This window comes from Lotus japonicus, chromosome 3 (assembly GCF_012489685.1).
Source record: "Lotus japonicus ecotype B-129 chromosome 3, LjGifu_v1.2".
NCBI lineage: Eukaryota > Viridiplantae > Streptophyta > Magnoliopsida > Fabales > Fabaceae > Lotus > Lotus japonicus.
This window is the reverse complement of record NC_080043.1, coordinates 86,590,930-86,606,612: the sequence shown is the minus strand read 5'-3', so window position 1 is coordinate 86,606,612 and position 15,683 is coordinate 86,590,930. Positions and strand designations below refer to the sequence as shown.

The window sequence follows — 15,683 nt, the reverse complement described above, 5'->3', positions numbered from 1 at the left end:
GGATGATAGGTGATGTTTTTTTTTTTTTTTTGAAAGGAAACTGGAAATTCATTAATCAAAAGCAGGCATAGAAGCCATTACATCCTTATGAACCAAAGTTATGACCTCCTTAGGTACCTCTTCCAACCAAACCATATCAGTATACTTGGAAGCGGTACCAGCTAAGAAATCAGCAACAGAATTGCCCCCACGGCGAACAAAAGACAAGTCAACATAATCAAAAAAACGAGATAACATAAAGCAATCACCAACAATTAGGACTGTTCATGGTTCGGTTCTTTGCTTGAACCGAACCGAACCTGAACCAAAATTTTGGTTCGAGAGAACCGAACCGAACCGATATAGTATGGTTCGAACCGAACCGAACCGGTTTCAAATTTTGGTTAACCAGTTCGGTAAAATATGCATATTTATAGATGGTTCGAACCGAACTGAACCGATATACTATGGTTCGAACCGAACCGAACCTGAATTGGTAGTTGATATTTTGGTTCGGATACCGAACCGGTTTTTCAATTTAGGTTCGAGTTCGGTTCGGTTCTTAAAGGTTCGGTTCTTGAACGATTCGGTTTTCGGTTCGGTTCTTGGTTAGCTTCGGTTCTTAGAAAACCATGAACAGTCCTACCAACAATACTAGATAAATACGATCGACCATCTGGAGGTTTCTTCCAAAGCTGGAACAGCTGCAAACAATCTGTCTCAAAAAGAATCCGACGAAACCCCACCTGAATGGCAAGCTGCATAGACCAGCGAAAGGCTAAAGCCTCCCCAAGAATCGCTGAAGCTGCATGGAGAAGATATTGTGCTGCAGAAGCAAGGACCTCACCCAACATATTCCTCACAATCAAACCAAAACCCACCTCTCCCGTGGTAGCCACAGCTGCATCAAAATTTAGCTTGTAGATACCATAAGGTGGTCGGGCCCAAGTTGCCTGCAACAACGGGGCTGGTCTAGGCACCACCGTCACCTCTGACACTGGCGCAGCAGCTAGCATGGAACATCGCTGGATCACGGCTGCGACGGGCACAGGAATCTCACCATCTCGGAAAACCACACGGTTGCGCATCTCCCAAAGAGCGCACACTCCAGCCTGCCATAGTGCGAGTGCATCATCATCAGCTGCTCGGAAAAAGTCCGCCAAGAAGTCCTCCATGGAGCTAAATCCGTGCACACGAAGGGAAAGGGGAGAACCAAACCAAAAATTCTGGGCCACAGGACAAGACACGAACAAGTGAAACACGGTCTCCTCCTCATTAGCACACACCGGGCACAAAGGGTCAACATCCATGCCTCTCCGACGAAGCGCTGCACGGACTGGCAGTAAAGATGAAACCACACGCCACACCACCTCCTTGCAACGGGGCTGGGCACTGGTACGCCAAAACTTCTTCCACAAAGGAGCTGGAAGCGATGGCTGGGAAGAGGTTGACGAACAAGCGCCAAGGAGCTTCCTGCGAACAAAAATATAACCAGATTTGGAACAATAATTGCCATCAACAATGTCTGGCCACATGAGAGTATCAACAATACCATTCAAAGGCAAAGGAATTTTTAAAATATGAGATACAGTGGTTGGGTGGAAAATAAAATCCACCAAAGCAGATTTCCAAGATTTGGCTGCATGATCAATTAAATGAGAGACCTTGGTCACTCCAAATTCAGCCATTAAATCTTGACTACCTATAACAGGTACCCCCTGAGGTAGCCACTGATCATGAAGAATATCAACCTGACTACCATCACCAATTTTCCACCGACCACCCTCCTGAAAAATCTAGCTGGACTGCAAGATACTAGACCAAGCATAGCTTGGACGATAGCCACGTTTGGCCCCCAATAGATCACCTTGCGCAAAGTACACCCCCTTGAAAACTTGAGCAAGCAAAGTTTCAGGTTGGGTATAAATTCTCCACCAGTTCTTAGCCACAAGGGCAATATTAAAAGACTTAAAGTCACGAAAGCCAAGACCACCATCAAATTTTGAACGAGTTAACTTTTTCCAGCTAGCCCATTGGAGGCCCCTCTTATCGACATCACCACCCCAGTAAAATCTAGACACCATCCCTTCAATATCTGCACTAAGAGAGTCAGGTAAAATAAAACATGACATAACATAAGAAGGTATCACTTGCACCACAGACTTAATCAAAACCTCTCTACCTGCCCTGGAAAGGGTGGACTCCTTCCACCCTTTGAGCTTCTTCCAGACACGATCTTTAACAAAGTTAAAAATTCTAGTCTTAGACTTACCAATCATGGTGGGTAAACCAAGATACTTGTCAAAACTCTCAACTGCCTTCACATTCAAAAGCTGCTTTAGCTCATTAAAACCATTCTGAGGTACATTGCGGCTCACAGAGAGCTGAGACTTATCCAGGTTAATGACCTGACCAGAAGCCCGCTCATAGGTGGACAGAATGTTAAGAACACACTCCGCCTCCTGAGTATTGGCTCGTGCAAAAATGATACTATCATCTGCAAAAAGAAGGTGAGAAATCACAGGTGCTCTGTTAGCCACTTTAATGCCATGCAACATTTTAGAAGCCACACGCTTCTCAATAAGAGCTGAGAACACCTCTCCACATAGGATAAAAAGATAAGGCGAAAGAGGATCCCCCTGACGTAGGCCCCTAAAAGGAGCAAAGCTCGGCTGGGGATTTCCGTTAAGCATAATGGAAAACCTAACAGAGGTGACACAACTCATAATCAATGAACCCCATGAGGGGGGAAACCCCATCTTCTGAAGAACACCCTGCAAGAAAGACCATTCGACTCTGTCGTATGCTTTGGACATATCAAGTTTCAGAGCCATCATGCCATTACGGCCAGAAATTCTCTTTTTCATAAAATGGAAACACTCATAAGCGACCAACGCATTATCAGTAATTAATCTACCTGGCACAAAAGCACTTTGAGTTTGACATATAATATCAGGCAGAATAATTTTCAATCTATTTGCAATTGTTTTAGTAATAATCTTGAAAAGCACATTACAAAGACTAATTGGGCGAAACTGGGTGCATGCTCAGGCTTCTTAATCTTAGGAATTAAAACAAGTAAAGTTTGATTAATCATACCTGGCGGGATTACTCCCTGGAGCACCTGAAGGCAGAAAGCTGAAACATCATCACCTATGACATCCCAATATTTCTGATAAAACAAAGCCGAAAAACCATCCAAACCCGGAGCCTTAGTAGGATGCATCTGGAAGAGAGCCTCTTCCACCTCCTCCCTAGTAAACAACTCCCCCAACACTGTCAAATGGGTTTCTGAAACTCTTCCAGCCACCAGATTTGTTGTCTCCTCAATCCCCTCAGGATTTGATGATGTGAACAAACCTCCAAAATAATCACCAAGAACCCGAGCAATATCTGCATCATCCTCCACCTCCCTCCCATTATCATCCTTTAGAACCTCAATGAGATTCCGTTTCCTCCTCTGATTCGCCTTCTGGTGGAAAAACCTAGTGTTTCTGTCACCATGTTTTAGCCAAGAGGCTCTGGACCGCTGCTTCCACCATACCTCCTCTTGTTCCAACAAGGAATCTAGATCTCTTTCCGCCACATTAATCGCAATAAGCACCTCCTTGGTTTGATCTTTCCGTTGCAATTCTTGTAAGAGAGCTTGGCCATCTGAAATTTTCCTGGGTAGGTCACCAAATTGTTCCTTCCCCCATCTCCCCAGCAAGCCACTCACATAAGATAACCTGTCAGGAACTTCTGTGAGAGATCGACCCCAAGTTTCTGCAATCACCTCTTTGCACTCTTCATTTTTCTGGAGCCATAATTCTTCAAACCTGAACATATACTCCCTCTTAGATTGTTTCCTCTTTCTGCGATCAGCGCACATAAGAAGGATCGGGCTATGATCGGAGCAATGTCTATGGACATGACACAACTTATTAGAAGGCCAAAGCGATTCCCACGCATCATTAACTAATGCATAATCCAACCGTTCCTGTACAGTACCAGGCTTTGGTCGATTATTAGTCCATGTAAATCTTCTACCTGTAAAATCAACAACATGTAAAGCACAGTCACTGCATGCACGTGTTGCCACCTGCATACGGCCCATATCGGGCAAATCACCACCAAGCTTATCAGCTGGGGACAAAATATCATTAAAGTCGCCAATACACAACCAAGGGATGTCATCTCCTGGCCGAAAACGTCTGATCAATCCCCAAGTACGGTGTTTATTCCGATCATCAGGGAAGCCATATACCGCAAGAACCTGCATAGAGCGCACATGATAGGTGATGTTATAAAAGTGTGTATGAATTATTTGGGCATTTAGTTTTGATGGCGCGTGTAGACACATCCCATAGAGCGCGTACATGATAACACATCCCTGCTGTAGAAGAAGACCAGAGCCAGACAGCATAAGCATGACTCTTCCACACCACAGTTACAGCCCACCTTCGTCAACCACCGCTCTTCACCCTGAAAAACCCCGAAATAATCTTTCCCTGCGATTATAAAAATACAATCTTTTTCAGTTTTCATAATTATTATCTGTAATCAGAATCATTTGGTGGAAAAAACCGTGCGGTTGAAGCCAATTTTGTCTTCAAGTCGTTGTGCTTTCACTATCTGATGAAACTCTGTGAATCGTTATTGTGACTCAGCGATTCGCTTGTTTGACTCATTCTGAAGCAACCCTTTTGCTATTTCTGGTGATGGGTCTTGGATTCTTCTGTTGGATTCACTGTGATCAGCTGCTGGAACTGGAAACTGGGTTCTTGAAATTCTTTTGAGGCATGGTGTGTTTGGGGTTTGATATGGTTGAGGTTGAGGCTCAGAGGTTGGAGCTTTTGCTGGTTAAGAGGTGGGAATTGAGGATTTTGTTGAAGGTTGGGTTCGTGTGGTGGGTGTTTCTGTTGTTTGTTAGTCCTGTGGTGGGTCTGAGACCATTGAGGGACAGAACTAACTCGTGGGGTGATGAGGTTTGTTCATGGACTTGTAGTTAATTTCAGTTCTTACTGTTTAATTTGTTGTGTCTGCTGCTTTGTTTTATTGCATTTTCTTGATTGTGGATGAAGGTTGTAAATTTGAACATGATTATCTTAATCTTTGTAATGTTTTGACCTTAGTATTGATGGTTTCATGCCCCCTGTTTGATTTTTTTATTAAATAAGCTGTGAGGAGTTGCTTAAAGGGGTAAAGGTGTTTGCATAAAGGGGTAAAGGTGTAAAATGAAATTTTTTGGAATAGACAGAACAATGTGGTTTGCATAAAGGGGTAAAGGCGTTTGCACATAGGTTGAGGAGAGATGGATGTTAAGTTAGTTTGCTTAGAATGTCTAGAAGAGGTACCAATTCAAGTCAACCCTTAATTTCCTTGATGAGGCTAGTGGATTAAGAAATTAGTAGTAGTATATTCGTAGTAGAATTGCATGTCAAAGTGCACTTAGTTATATTTAGAGAGGTTTCTTATTCCCATCTTAACCAAGAGCTATTATACATTTGAATTTATGTTTCATGTTTAACTCGGAAAGTGCTTGAGGGTTGAGAATTTCCACAAGCCCGCATGACGATTGACCAATTATCACTATCTTAACATGCTTATATGTTATCTTTCATGTATGATTCTGAAAGTGCTTGGAATTTCAGACAATTAATGATTTTTTCTTCCAATTTTGTAAGTTGCACACTAGGGTGAAGTATTTGACCCACCTTGGCCCTAACTGTTTGACCCAACTTGGTCCAAACTAATTGTGGGTCGGATTTGTTCCTGTTCTACCAAAAAAAGGATTAATGCAATGTCTCATTTTATAAGCAATATTGGTCAGGGATGGGCCCTGACTAATCTAACCCAATTTTATCCTTTTAGTTAGAGTTTTAAGTTCAACACCCCTCCATTTGTTGTTTTAAGTTTGACCTGTATTCTGTATATAACTATATATTGTTTATTTTGTTTGACGATTCAATTTCCTTTAGCTTATACCTCTAGTGAACTCGGTTCCATCTTACTTAGGCTCAATCTTAATTAGACCTTAGATCATTGGGTTCCTTAGTTCAGGTTTGGGTTTAAAGAATTGAGCAATCAAACTTTAGGGCTGGATGAGGGACAAACATAACCCTTCCTATGAGCATCCCTAGCCTAGCCGTATTTGCAAAACTTGTTTGCTGAAATTGCTCAAACATATTGAATCCTCAAATGAAGTTATTGTTTTAGGGCCATTTTATTTTGTTATGTGATTTAGTTGCAAGACCTTTCACATTCCTCCAACGATTTCATTTGACCATTTTCTGTCATTTGACTTGCCTAAACATTGTGACATCGCTAAACTTACATTTCAATGTTGGTGGCAACATACATTCATTTACTCATTTTGGCATTTTTTTTTCAGTGGATTTTTGCAGGAAAAGATGAAAGTGACGTAGGTCCATTTTCACAATGGAACATAACCGGAACTTATAGAGGTTGGTATTGTTTAATTACAGAAGTGTAAATTTATGTTGACGACTTCGACATATGGTTTGGTATGTTATGCAAATGTTCAATGCAACTGGTTGCATAGTTGGGTGTATTTTTTTATTGCTGAGCATCTGTTTCATGTATGGTTTGATGAATTTCTGAACGAGTGATTGTATGATAGGGTAATAAATTTAATGTGAATGATCACAAAGTTACTGCTATATAATATTATCAATTGAGAATTATTTTTTCTATGGCTACTTGAATTTTTGAATGATTAATGCTTTTCATCAATCAAAATGTCTTGAGGATAAAATATGTTGCTATGCTTCTTACCTTTGCTTAAGTTATTGAGCATTCTTAAATGATTACCACTGGAAGAGAATATAATGGCAAGGGAGCATCATCCGGGTGGTAGATTAGGGCTATTTGCTCCCATGAATTAACTATGAACTTATGGCATTTGGTCTAAATACTAATAATGTAATGTTAAGAGAAATTCTGTGCAATTATCAAAACATGCTTCATTTGTAAATGAGCAAGTCTTATCTTCTAATGAACTTTGTCCACTAATTTATTGTTGATCGACTTTGTAAGTTCGACAGAGTTTGATGATGTATGTTGCTCTCCTTGAGTGCAGGGACTTGGAAGTTTTTAGATACCACAAACGGCTCTTCCAGATTTTCAGAAATCAGAAAAATAAATGGAAATTCTGTAATTGAATTAGTCAGTACGCCCACAAAGATAACTGGTGTACATTATGTGCAGGTGAGAAATATTTAACTGTATAGCTAGTTTTAGAAGGAAGTCAGTTTTCATATATGATGCAGTTTCTTATTTGTTCTATTAAAATTACCTTAGCTTCTGATGCTCCAAGGTTTTAGCTCAATAGAGTGGTTTATTTTTATATATTTATATTGACATCCTGAATATTTATTGGAAATATAGCTGAATTCAGTAGTTCTTTTGATTTAGTGAAGTTACATTGAAACTTGCAATCTCGATATACAACGCCTGACTTTGATTGAGCCCCCTCGATGCCAAGAAATTAATGCAGACGACCCAAGTCTTTAGTCTGAAAGTGCTGAAATAAATTATGTTTTAGAGCCTTGATGAACTATTGATCATCACTTGTAATCACAAAATGTCATCCATATAAACCACAAAATAAATATATTTATTTGACGATGAGCATCTAAGGAAAACAGAACAGTCTAGCTCACAACTTATCATCCCAAAATACTGGAAAACTTTGCTAAGCTGACCAAACCAAGGTTGAGGTGATTGTTTTTGGCCACGCGAAGATTTACGCAATTTACATAATCAGACTCGACCCTCTTCCCAACCCCTATGACAAAAAATCCTAGGGTTGCTTCATATCGATCTCCTCCTCTAAGTCTCTATGTAAGAAGGCATTTTCAATATATCTAATCAGAATGTTATCTGAATCTCTGATTATGAGAGAATGATTAACTGACTATCATTGAACTAGCAACTGACTCAACAATTCCATTACTAGCAGCACATGTATCTTAACAACTTCTAACAGATAATGAAAGCTAAGCAAACTAACTATCTCAAGGGGAGGATACAATACATTATTTACTCTAACCCGGAAAAGGCTTGGTTGTTATTTTTTATTTTTGTTGTAGCGTATGTGTATGCATTTGTCAAACTATAATTTAGGGCCTTTTTTAGATCATAGAACCAAATACATTACTGTTTGTCACACTGAACTATGATGTCAAATCAATGCACATTTTCACTCAAGTACTTACGTAATTTTTTTTCATGCTTTTTCTTAGGGAGTAATTATATTCCATGATGTGTTTGACAATGAATACAATGTTGGTGGTTCTCAAATCAGAGTAGAAGGTGTATATATATGGCCATTTAGACAACTTCGAATGGTAGCGAACAGGTGAACACCAATTTAGTGTGCAGCACAAGTTTTTACGATTCCTTACTGCATTTAGATACCCTAATGCACTGAGACTATGATAATGGCTTTTTTCCTGGACTTATCCTTTCAAACATTACATTCTGCAGGTTGATATATGGTAAATAATACGTTTCTTTTCTTTCTAATGCTATACTGTTTATTAGCTTGTGGGGCTTGGAGTTTAAGAATGGAATGGATATACTGATTAGCCCATATATATGTGGCTGTTAGAAAAAAAAATTATATAGGGTAGTTATAGCTGTACAGTATAATGTAAGTATAGTATAACATAGAGCTCCACTGTGTAATATACACAGTTGTCACATGCCTTTCATTTCTCTTACCTCTCAAGTCTCAACATGGTATTTGAGCACCAAGTGATCTAGAGTCATATCCTTATCGCCCCTATTCTAATAAGAAGTTGAATATCAACACAAGGTTAGCGGCTTGGCATTGTCCAAGCTCAAGCCAGTTCTTGTATGATGGGGCATGTCAAATATAAAACCACTCACACGCTTTCACATGAAAAACTTGAGCTTTAGAGATAGTTGCTTCATGAGAATAAACATAATCTATTTCCAATTGAAGTAGTAATGGTAAGCAATATTTCATGTGCTGAAGAATTTCCTTTGGTTTTCTCCTATTGCAGCGGAAAAGAGGGAGGGTTGAATCAGGATGGAGATTATATATTATCCAATCCGTATCATCTGGTATTGCATATTTCTTAGGTCTCATTGATTGTACACCTTTTTTTACAGATTATATAGCCTACAATAATCTAAAAAGCAACATATCTTATTTTAGTGATCAATAAAAAATGTTCAAATTATTCTGTATGATTGAAATTTTATGGAGTTCTTGAATTTCAATAAGGATGCTGCTATCCTTTACATGGGCTCGATTTCATTTTTTGTTGTAAGCTTGTTTGTTGTGAAGAAAGGAACTTCTGATGTTTATCAGAATTACAATCCTAGATGAGTCCATATGAGGAATAAAAAGTAAATCAGCCAAGTGAATATTAACAGCTGACTAATTTCTTCCTAAATTATGGGCTCTTCTTTACATAATTAATACCTATTAATGTTAGTCTTTGCTTTGATGGCTTAATCATACTTTCTGTTTAGTTACTGAATCTGTGAGTCACTATCTGCTATAATACACTTCTACCATGGCATGTGGGATGCTCTCTAATAAGGTTTCACTTTATTTTGGAAATCTAAGGTTTCATTTTATGATGTATATTTATGCTGCTTTAAAGTTAAAAATTAAATCTCACTATTTTAGAAATTTCCAAATGCTAAGATTCCTTTCGTACCTCCTCTTGGCTCTAAACAATGGGGTGTGGACACGAGTTAGAGGACTTTCCATTATCTGAACAAAACCATATGAGACAAATAACTGGAGGGTTAATCATTATGGATATGTGATTATTAATGATATAGTGGTATGGTCTATGTTATTTTTGGGAGTACAATGAGCATTCAAAGTGCTAAATGGCTATGTATGTGCCTTTCTGTATGCAGCTTGGTGTTTTCTCATCCCAAGTATTCCAAGAATCTTCTCGACATAAGATGTGGAGAAGAAAGCATTGTAATTTATCTCTCTTACTAGCATACTTTAAAGAGTTTTATTCCTTTTCTTTTAGTTGGTTAGTACTGTAATACTACTAACTTCTTTTTTCCCTTCCCCTTTTCCCCTTGCTGCAGCTCCATTTCATGGCATGGACAAACACTGTAATGTAGAAATTGCTGCACGGGTTTCACGCTTGTCATCTTCAAGACATGGTACATGAGTTCTCTTACCATATGAATACTTTCTGTTGAACATTATGTCACACGTTTTTTCTTCCAACTTTCATTCATATATTAGTAAATTTAGTTATTAATTTATAATGAATCTAGTGATTTTGCCAACCCAAAACTCAAATCCAAGGCTTTAATTCCAATAATTTCTACGTGGTCCTCTGATTCTCCTAACAGCCAAAGAAATACTGATGATTCTCAAGGTGTTCCTGAAGCATTCTTTTCATTTATATAACAAGTCTTAAGGATGTTGCACTTGTTTTTATATACATGCCAGGCTTGTTAATAGCGCGCTATAGCGGCACAATAGCCTATAACGTAGCGGCCTGGGGGGTTCACCGCTACTCCACTATTCACCGCTATTTGCACTATTTTCCGCTATAGCGCTTGAAATAGCATTTTTTGGGCTTGCCGCTACACTACGCTATCCGCCATTAACAACCCTGATACATGCTATAACGTACAAATGACTAATTCACAGAGCTTCAATTGGCAGGTGTACAACTAGGCCTTTGTCCACAACCTGTTAGCGAAATTTGGTTCCGATTGCAATTTCCTTATGAGTTGGAAAATGGATATTTTTCACATTATGGCTACGAATCCTTGAATTTACAATATTTATTAAAAAGGGAATGATATGAATCAATTTCTATCTAACAAAGAGGTGTAGGCTGAAAAGAAAACAATGGAAATTTAGTCTCTGTTAGGGGGGTAATTTAATAGGTAGAGGTGGAGGGAAAACTATAGGCTAAACTTTTAAGAAGGATTTAAATATAAATAATTTATGGTGTCATTTGATCCATGTATCTATCTACACGTATTGGCACATGAATAGTTTTATATTATATCCCTAACATGCAAGAGCCCGTTGGGCTTGAAGTGTGGAGAATTTCAACTTTTTTATTAGAATAGTTGGGGCAACAAGGATCGAAATCTAGACCACTTGGTCAGAGAGGCTCCGATACAATGCTATGAACCAACTTTCCCAAAATAAAGGATCAATGAATAGTTTTATATTATATTTCTAACAATATTTATATCCTATGATTTACCAAGTTGTTATATACTTTCTTATAGAAGGGGAGCATGATTCTTTTCAGCTTGAAGGGTTAATGGAAAGTCCTTCTGTGGATGATGATGTAGATTGCTTCTCACCTTTACAGTTAAATGCAACATCGATTAACATTGAAGTCTACTATAGTAAAGCAGTGAACTATACCTTGATGGTTACTTTTGTATCCTTCAGTCATCAGTATTCTTTCAATTTTAAGACTATTATTGTCCATTACTGTATGAGCTCCTTAACATACTTACCAGGTCTCGTTCTTGCAAGTTCTTCTGTTGATTCGGCAAATGGAGCATAGCAATACCCAATCTGTAAGAAATCGCTTCAGAATATATTTGAAATTTCACATGTTATAGGATATAATCAATTGAAATAATATAAATGATTCTATATTTGGATGAATATGCTCGACAATATTCATTTCGTACTTCATAGTAGTTCATAAATATATGAATATAGAGAATGAATATGTTCCATATATACCTTTACAGGGGGCTGCCAAGGTTTCAATAATAATGATTGGTCAGCAAGCTATAGTGGATGCTTATCTTTGCCTTATACATCTTACAGCAGGAATACTAGTTGGTAAAGTTCTCAAAAGTCCAAATAAGCTCCTGGAATTTTTGTATAATCACTTGAGATATCTCTATAAAAATTCTTTCTTTATTGTCCAAATAATCTCTAGAAACCTTGTAGACTGAGATACTAGTTTCAGAGTGAGATAAAATCAATGGATTCTTCATTAACTGGTCGAGGAATATTTTTCAGTGCCCTTAATTTTGTTTTTTGTGCCCAGCAGGCTATAACAGTAGTTTATCTAAGCCATATAAATACGCGTTGTTGTAAACATACCCGCATGCACTCAAACATAGATGCATTTCCCATACAAAGGAGATAGCAATCTTCATACTTGGATGCTCGGGTTTAGGGTAATCTAATGTTTCACCAGTAGTTCAATCCCTAAAATCAAACTTCCTCTTATGCTAATTCTAGAGCACACCGGGATTCTATACCGTACAGGACTACAAATTCTTTAAATATGTGCCATGTTAAGAGCAATTATTTTTATTTGTCTCATAATAGTGCAACATTATAAATTATTTTGCAGTAGGTTATAGGTTCAAACTTCCTGCCCTCATTTTAACCAAAAGAGAAAATTATAAATCAATTGTCGTATATTGTTATCCTTGTTCAGTATATGTGACTTCAGTGGTTGATTATCCTCTTTTTAAGATTGTCAGATGAGTAATTTTTGCTACTTCCTGCCATGCAGAATCCTTGTTTAATGCTTTTGCAACTGCTGCATTTTTCAAGTTTGTGGTTTTCTCAATATTTGAGATGAGATATCTCCTTGCCATCTGGAAGGCAAATAGGCCTATGACTAATGGTGAAGGTTGGGAGACAATGAGGCGTGAGCTTTCAGTTTTGTACAGCCGTTTCTGTAAGTGCTCATTTAGAATGGAAGTTGCTGCAACTGATTTTGTTAATTGTGATCTTGTCACTGTGAATTTACCATGGAGTTTTTGGTCCCATAGGATGCATGTTCACTTCATGTTATTTCTTTAACTGTTGAACTTTAATAGGCAGTCTACTTCTCATGAGCCTGCCAACTTATACTTTCTTTAACTATGTTGCTTTTTTCAAAATATTTTGGGGGTAAGTAAAGTTAAATGCTGGCCCTAATGGTCTATCTATGAATTTCACATATTGTTGATTGTATTTTGCTTTTAGGCCAACATGAACATGTGAGCTTCAAGCACACGTGATAGAATGACAAATATAGTATAAAAATTATCTACTTCAATTTGGGGTAATCCAGCTTTTAACCAACTGGTGGTTGGTTCAAGTGGTGCATGTTTGATTCCCTATAAGTAAGGTCGGGTTCGAGTCTTGTGTATGGGAAAGCCCCTGCGGGGAGAGCTAGCCTCACTAGGATGTCCCTGCTCAAACATGATTGTCTCCCATGGAGGATAAATCACACCAAAAGAATTTGGGCTAATCCACCTTTATACCTTAGATTCTTGTAATGATCATATCCAAATATTTTCTATTCCATTCTTGTGGTCCAGTATGGCAGATAACTTAGTTTTATGTTTTTTGTTGCTTCAACGGGTGCAAAGATTTCCTTGTATGAAGAAGTGTGGCTCAGATCTAACCAAGCTGATAAACTTCTCTTGCAGATGGGATCTTGTTGGGAGGCATTCTGCTAATGTATGAATTTCATAATTACATGAGACCTGTTCTTCTTCTCGTGTACTCCTTCTGGATACCTCAAATAATCACCAATGTTGTTCGTGACTCCCGCAAACCATTGCATCCTCATTATATCTTAGGCATAACTGTTACTCGCCTCGCGATCCCATTATATATTTTTGGTTGTCCTAACAACTTCTTGCGCATAGAACCGGATCAGAGCTGGTGTGCTAGTTTGTCTGTATTTGTTGGACTTCAAGCTATAATTCTCCTTCTTCAGCACTATCTCGGGTCCCGTTGGTTCATTCCTCATCAGGTTGGGCCCAACATTGTCTTTCTCTCTACACTTAATAACCACTTATACTGAGTTGTTTTCATTCACTCTTTAGATTGCTTCTCAGTGAGTCTAATTTTATCTTCATGAGTTGCAGATCCTACCTGAGAAATACAGCTATTATAGGAGGTTTGCTCCAGATACAAGCCATGCCACAGACTGTGTTATTTGCATGACAGCCATTGATGTTACGCCGCGGTCAAATGATTGCATGGTATGTGAATATAACCTTTGTCTTATCAAATTAATCTTAACAATCTTGATTAAGGCTAATACGCCAACTGTTATACAGGTAACACCTTGTGATCACTTTTTCCACTCTGGCTGTTTACAAAGATGGATGGATATAAAGATGGAATGCCCAACTTGCCGGCGCGCGCTTCCACCAGCATGAAGAGATTTCCTGTGTTTATATCATTAGGATCAACTGACAATTTTGGTAATATGTTTAGTGGCATCCAAGATATCCAACCGTCTACTTAGTAGGAAAAGTTTATTATTGTTGTTAATTTACTTCCGGTCTTTTCTGATTCAAGAGTCGCACGAAATGGGTTTTGCTGTTTCAACCTTTTCAGCAAATTTTGTAATTTGATTTTTGCTCTTGATTCCATACGCTAAGTGCATGTTTGGAAATCTTTTTACAATTGATTCTAAAGCCAGAAGCAATCCCGAGAAAAAGACTAATGTGAGTAGCTTCTGGTCTTTTAATTGATTCTGAAAGGCTGATGCAAACATGCTATAAGAGTATTACGGCTCCTATACATAACTCGAAAGGCAATCAGCATAACTGTCTTTTTCCTATTAAATATGAAATATATTTTTACTTCTGCCTCTTGTGATTCATCCAGAATTGAATTTATAAGTTATTTCTTAGTTCTACTTTTGGCCTCATCTTAAGTCCAATAGTAATCAGTATTCAGTAACATGATTTCAACTTCAAGTGTTTAGTCTGCATATTTTACTAAAGTTTTTTCTTACGTTTTGCAGGTTGGGACAGAATCTACATTGGATATTGTTGCACCTTCAGTAAGAGGCTGAAGTACGACACTTCTCATAATTGTATCATGAAGCATTTGTTTGTAGCTGATTATTAGTTCTTTTTTTCACTGGTTATGTATCAATAATCATCAATGCTGTACATTAGAAAATCTTTAAGATAATGTTTTGAATTCCATCCTTGGTTTAGTGCTTCTCTTTATTTTCTATATGCTATAATATCAATATCAATTTTTAGGGTAAATTACTTAGTAGGTCCTCCTCCTCCTCCTCCGCGTTGTATCTATACACATAAAAGACAGAGAAATGTAAGTATGGAGTACTCTAATCTCTTTATTTTCACATAACTCTCTTTACTAGTCTTGGCCTCTCCTCTTGAGGGTTACTTAACCTCCCCCTAATGACCCATGGGAATGCACATATTTTTGTCAAAAATTTAGTATGAAATTATTTTATTTAAATGTGACTATTGAAAGTCAATATATAGTGGAAACTATTGATATAAACAAAATTCCATGCCAGGTCATAGATACATCATACATGTGGTAATGCTAACTTGGACTTCTATTAACCACATTAGCATTCCCCTCAATGGTGTTAACCTCATGGACCAAAATCATGTTATTTTAGATATAAAGTGATCAAAACTAAATGTTTTCAAATTGAAGGACCAAAACCGAAGATTATTTATTTTTAGGAAGCAAAAACATGTAAGCCATATTTTAGCACTAGAGCCTATGTATGACATGAGCAATATCATCTAGTTCAAGTTGATTTGTGCGTGTTTGGAAAATTGGTGGGAATGAATGAATGTAAATACATTTTACTAACATAAGTCATTTAAAAAAAAATACTGATATAATTAACATGGGGAAGCTTCTAAGTGGTTAGTTTGTGAGATGGTTTTTTTGGAGGGAAGAGAATCTGAGG

At 37.9% G+C, this 15,683-nt stretch overlaps 2 protein-coding genes across 2 annotated transcripts; one reads left to right on the top strand and one right to left on the bottom strand.

Annotated features, from left to right (window-relative positions):
- Positions 1 to 512: 512 nt before the first annotated feature.
- LOC130744912 (uncharacterized) lies at positions 513 to 1,667 on the bottom strand. Its single transcript, XM_057597073.1, has one exon. The coding sequence runs from the start codon at positions 1,665 to 1,667 to the stop codon at positions 513 to 515; it is 1,155 nt and encodes a 384-aa protein (XP_057453056.1).
- Positions 1,668 to 4,376: 2,709 nt separating this feature from the next.
- LOC130746884 (transmembrane E3 ubiquitin-protein ligase FLY2) lies at positions 4,377 to 14,931 on the top strand. The gene is made up of 15 exons (XM_057599660.1): positions 4,377 to 4,946; positions 6,353 to 6,425; positions 7,061 to 7,188; positions 8,226 to 8,341; positions 9,012 to 9,072; positions 9,886 to 9,952; positions 10,069 to 10,146; positions 11,242 to 11,399; positions 11,482 to 11,541; positions 11,722 to 11,815; positions 12,504 to 12,671; positions 13,411 to 13,739; positions 13,855 to 13,971; positions 14,050 to 14,196; positions 14,745 to 14,931. The coding sequence occupies exons 1-14, from the start codon at positions 4,761 to 4,763 to the stop codon at positions 14,149 to 14,151; spliced, it is 1,737 nt and encodes a 578-aa protein (XP_057455643.1). The 5' UTR covers positions 4,377 to 4,760; the 3' UTR covers positions 14,152 to 14,196; positions 14,745 to 14,931.
- Positions 14,932 to 15,683: the final 752 nt, after the last annotated feature.

Excerpts from the sequence above, each read along its gene's own strand:
- LOC130744912 (XM_057597073.1), bottom strand. The coding sequence starts at position 1,667 with ATGGCTGAATTTGGAGTGACCAAGGTCTCTCATTTAATTGATCATGCA.
- LOC130746884 (XM_057599660.1), top strand. The coding sequence starts at position 4,761 with ATGGTGTGTTTGGGGTTTGATATGGTTGAGGTTGAGGCTCAGAGGTTG. Across the intron at positions 11,400-11,481 it reads ATACCTTGATGGTTACTTTT|GTCTCGTTCTTGCAAGTTCT; the intron begins GTATCCTTCAGT and ends CATACTTACCAG. Across the intron at positions 13,972-14,049 it reads CGCGGTCAAATGATTGCATG|GTAACACCTTGTGATCACTT; the intron begins GTATGTGAATAT and ends ACTGTTATACAG.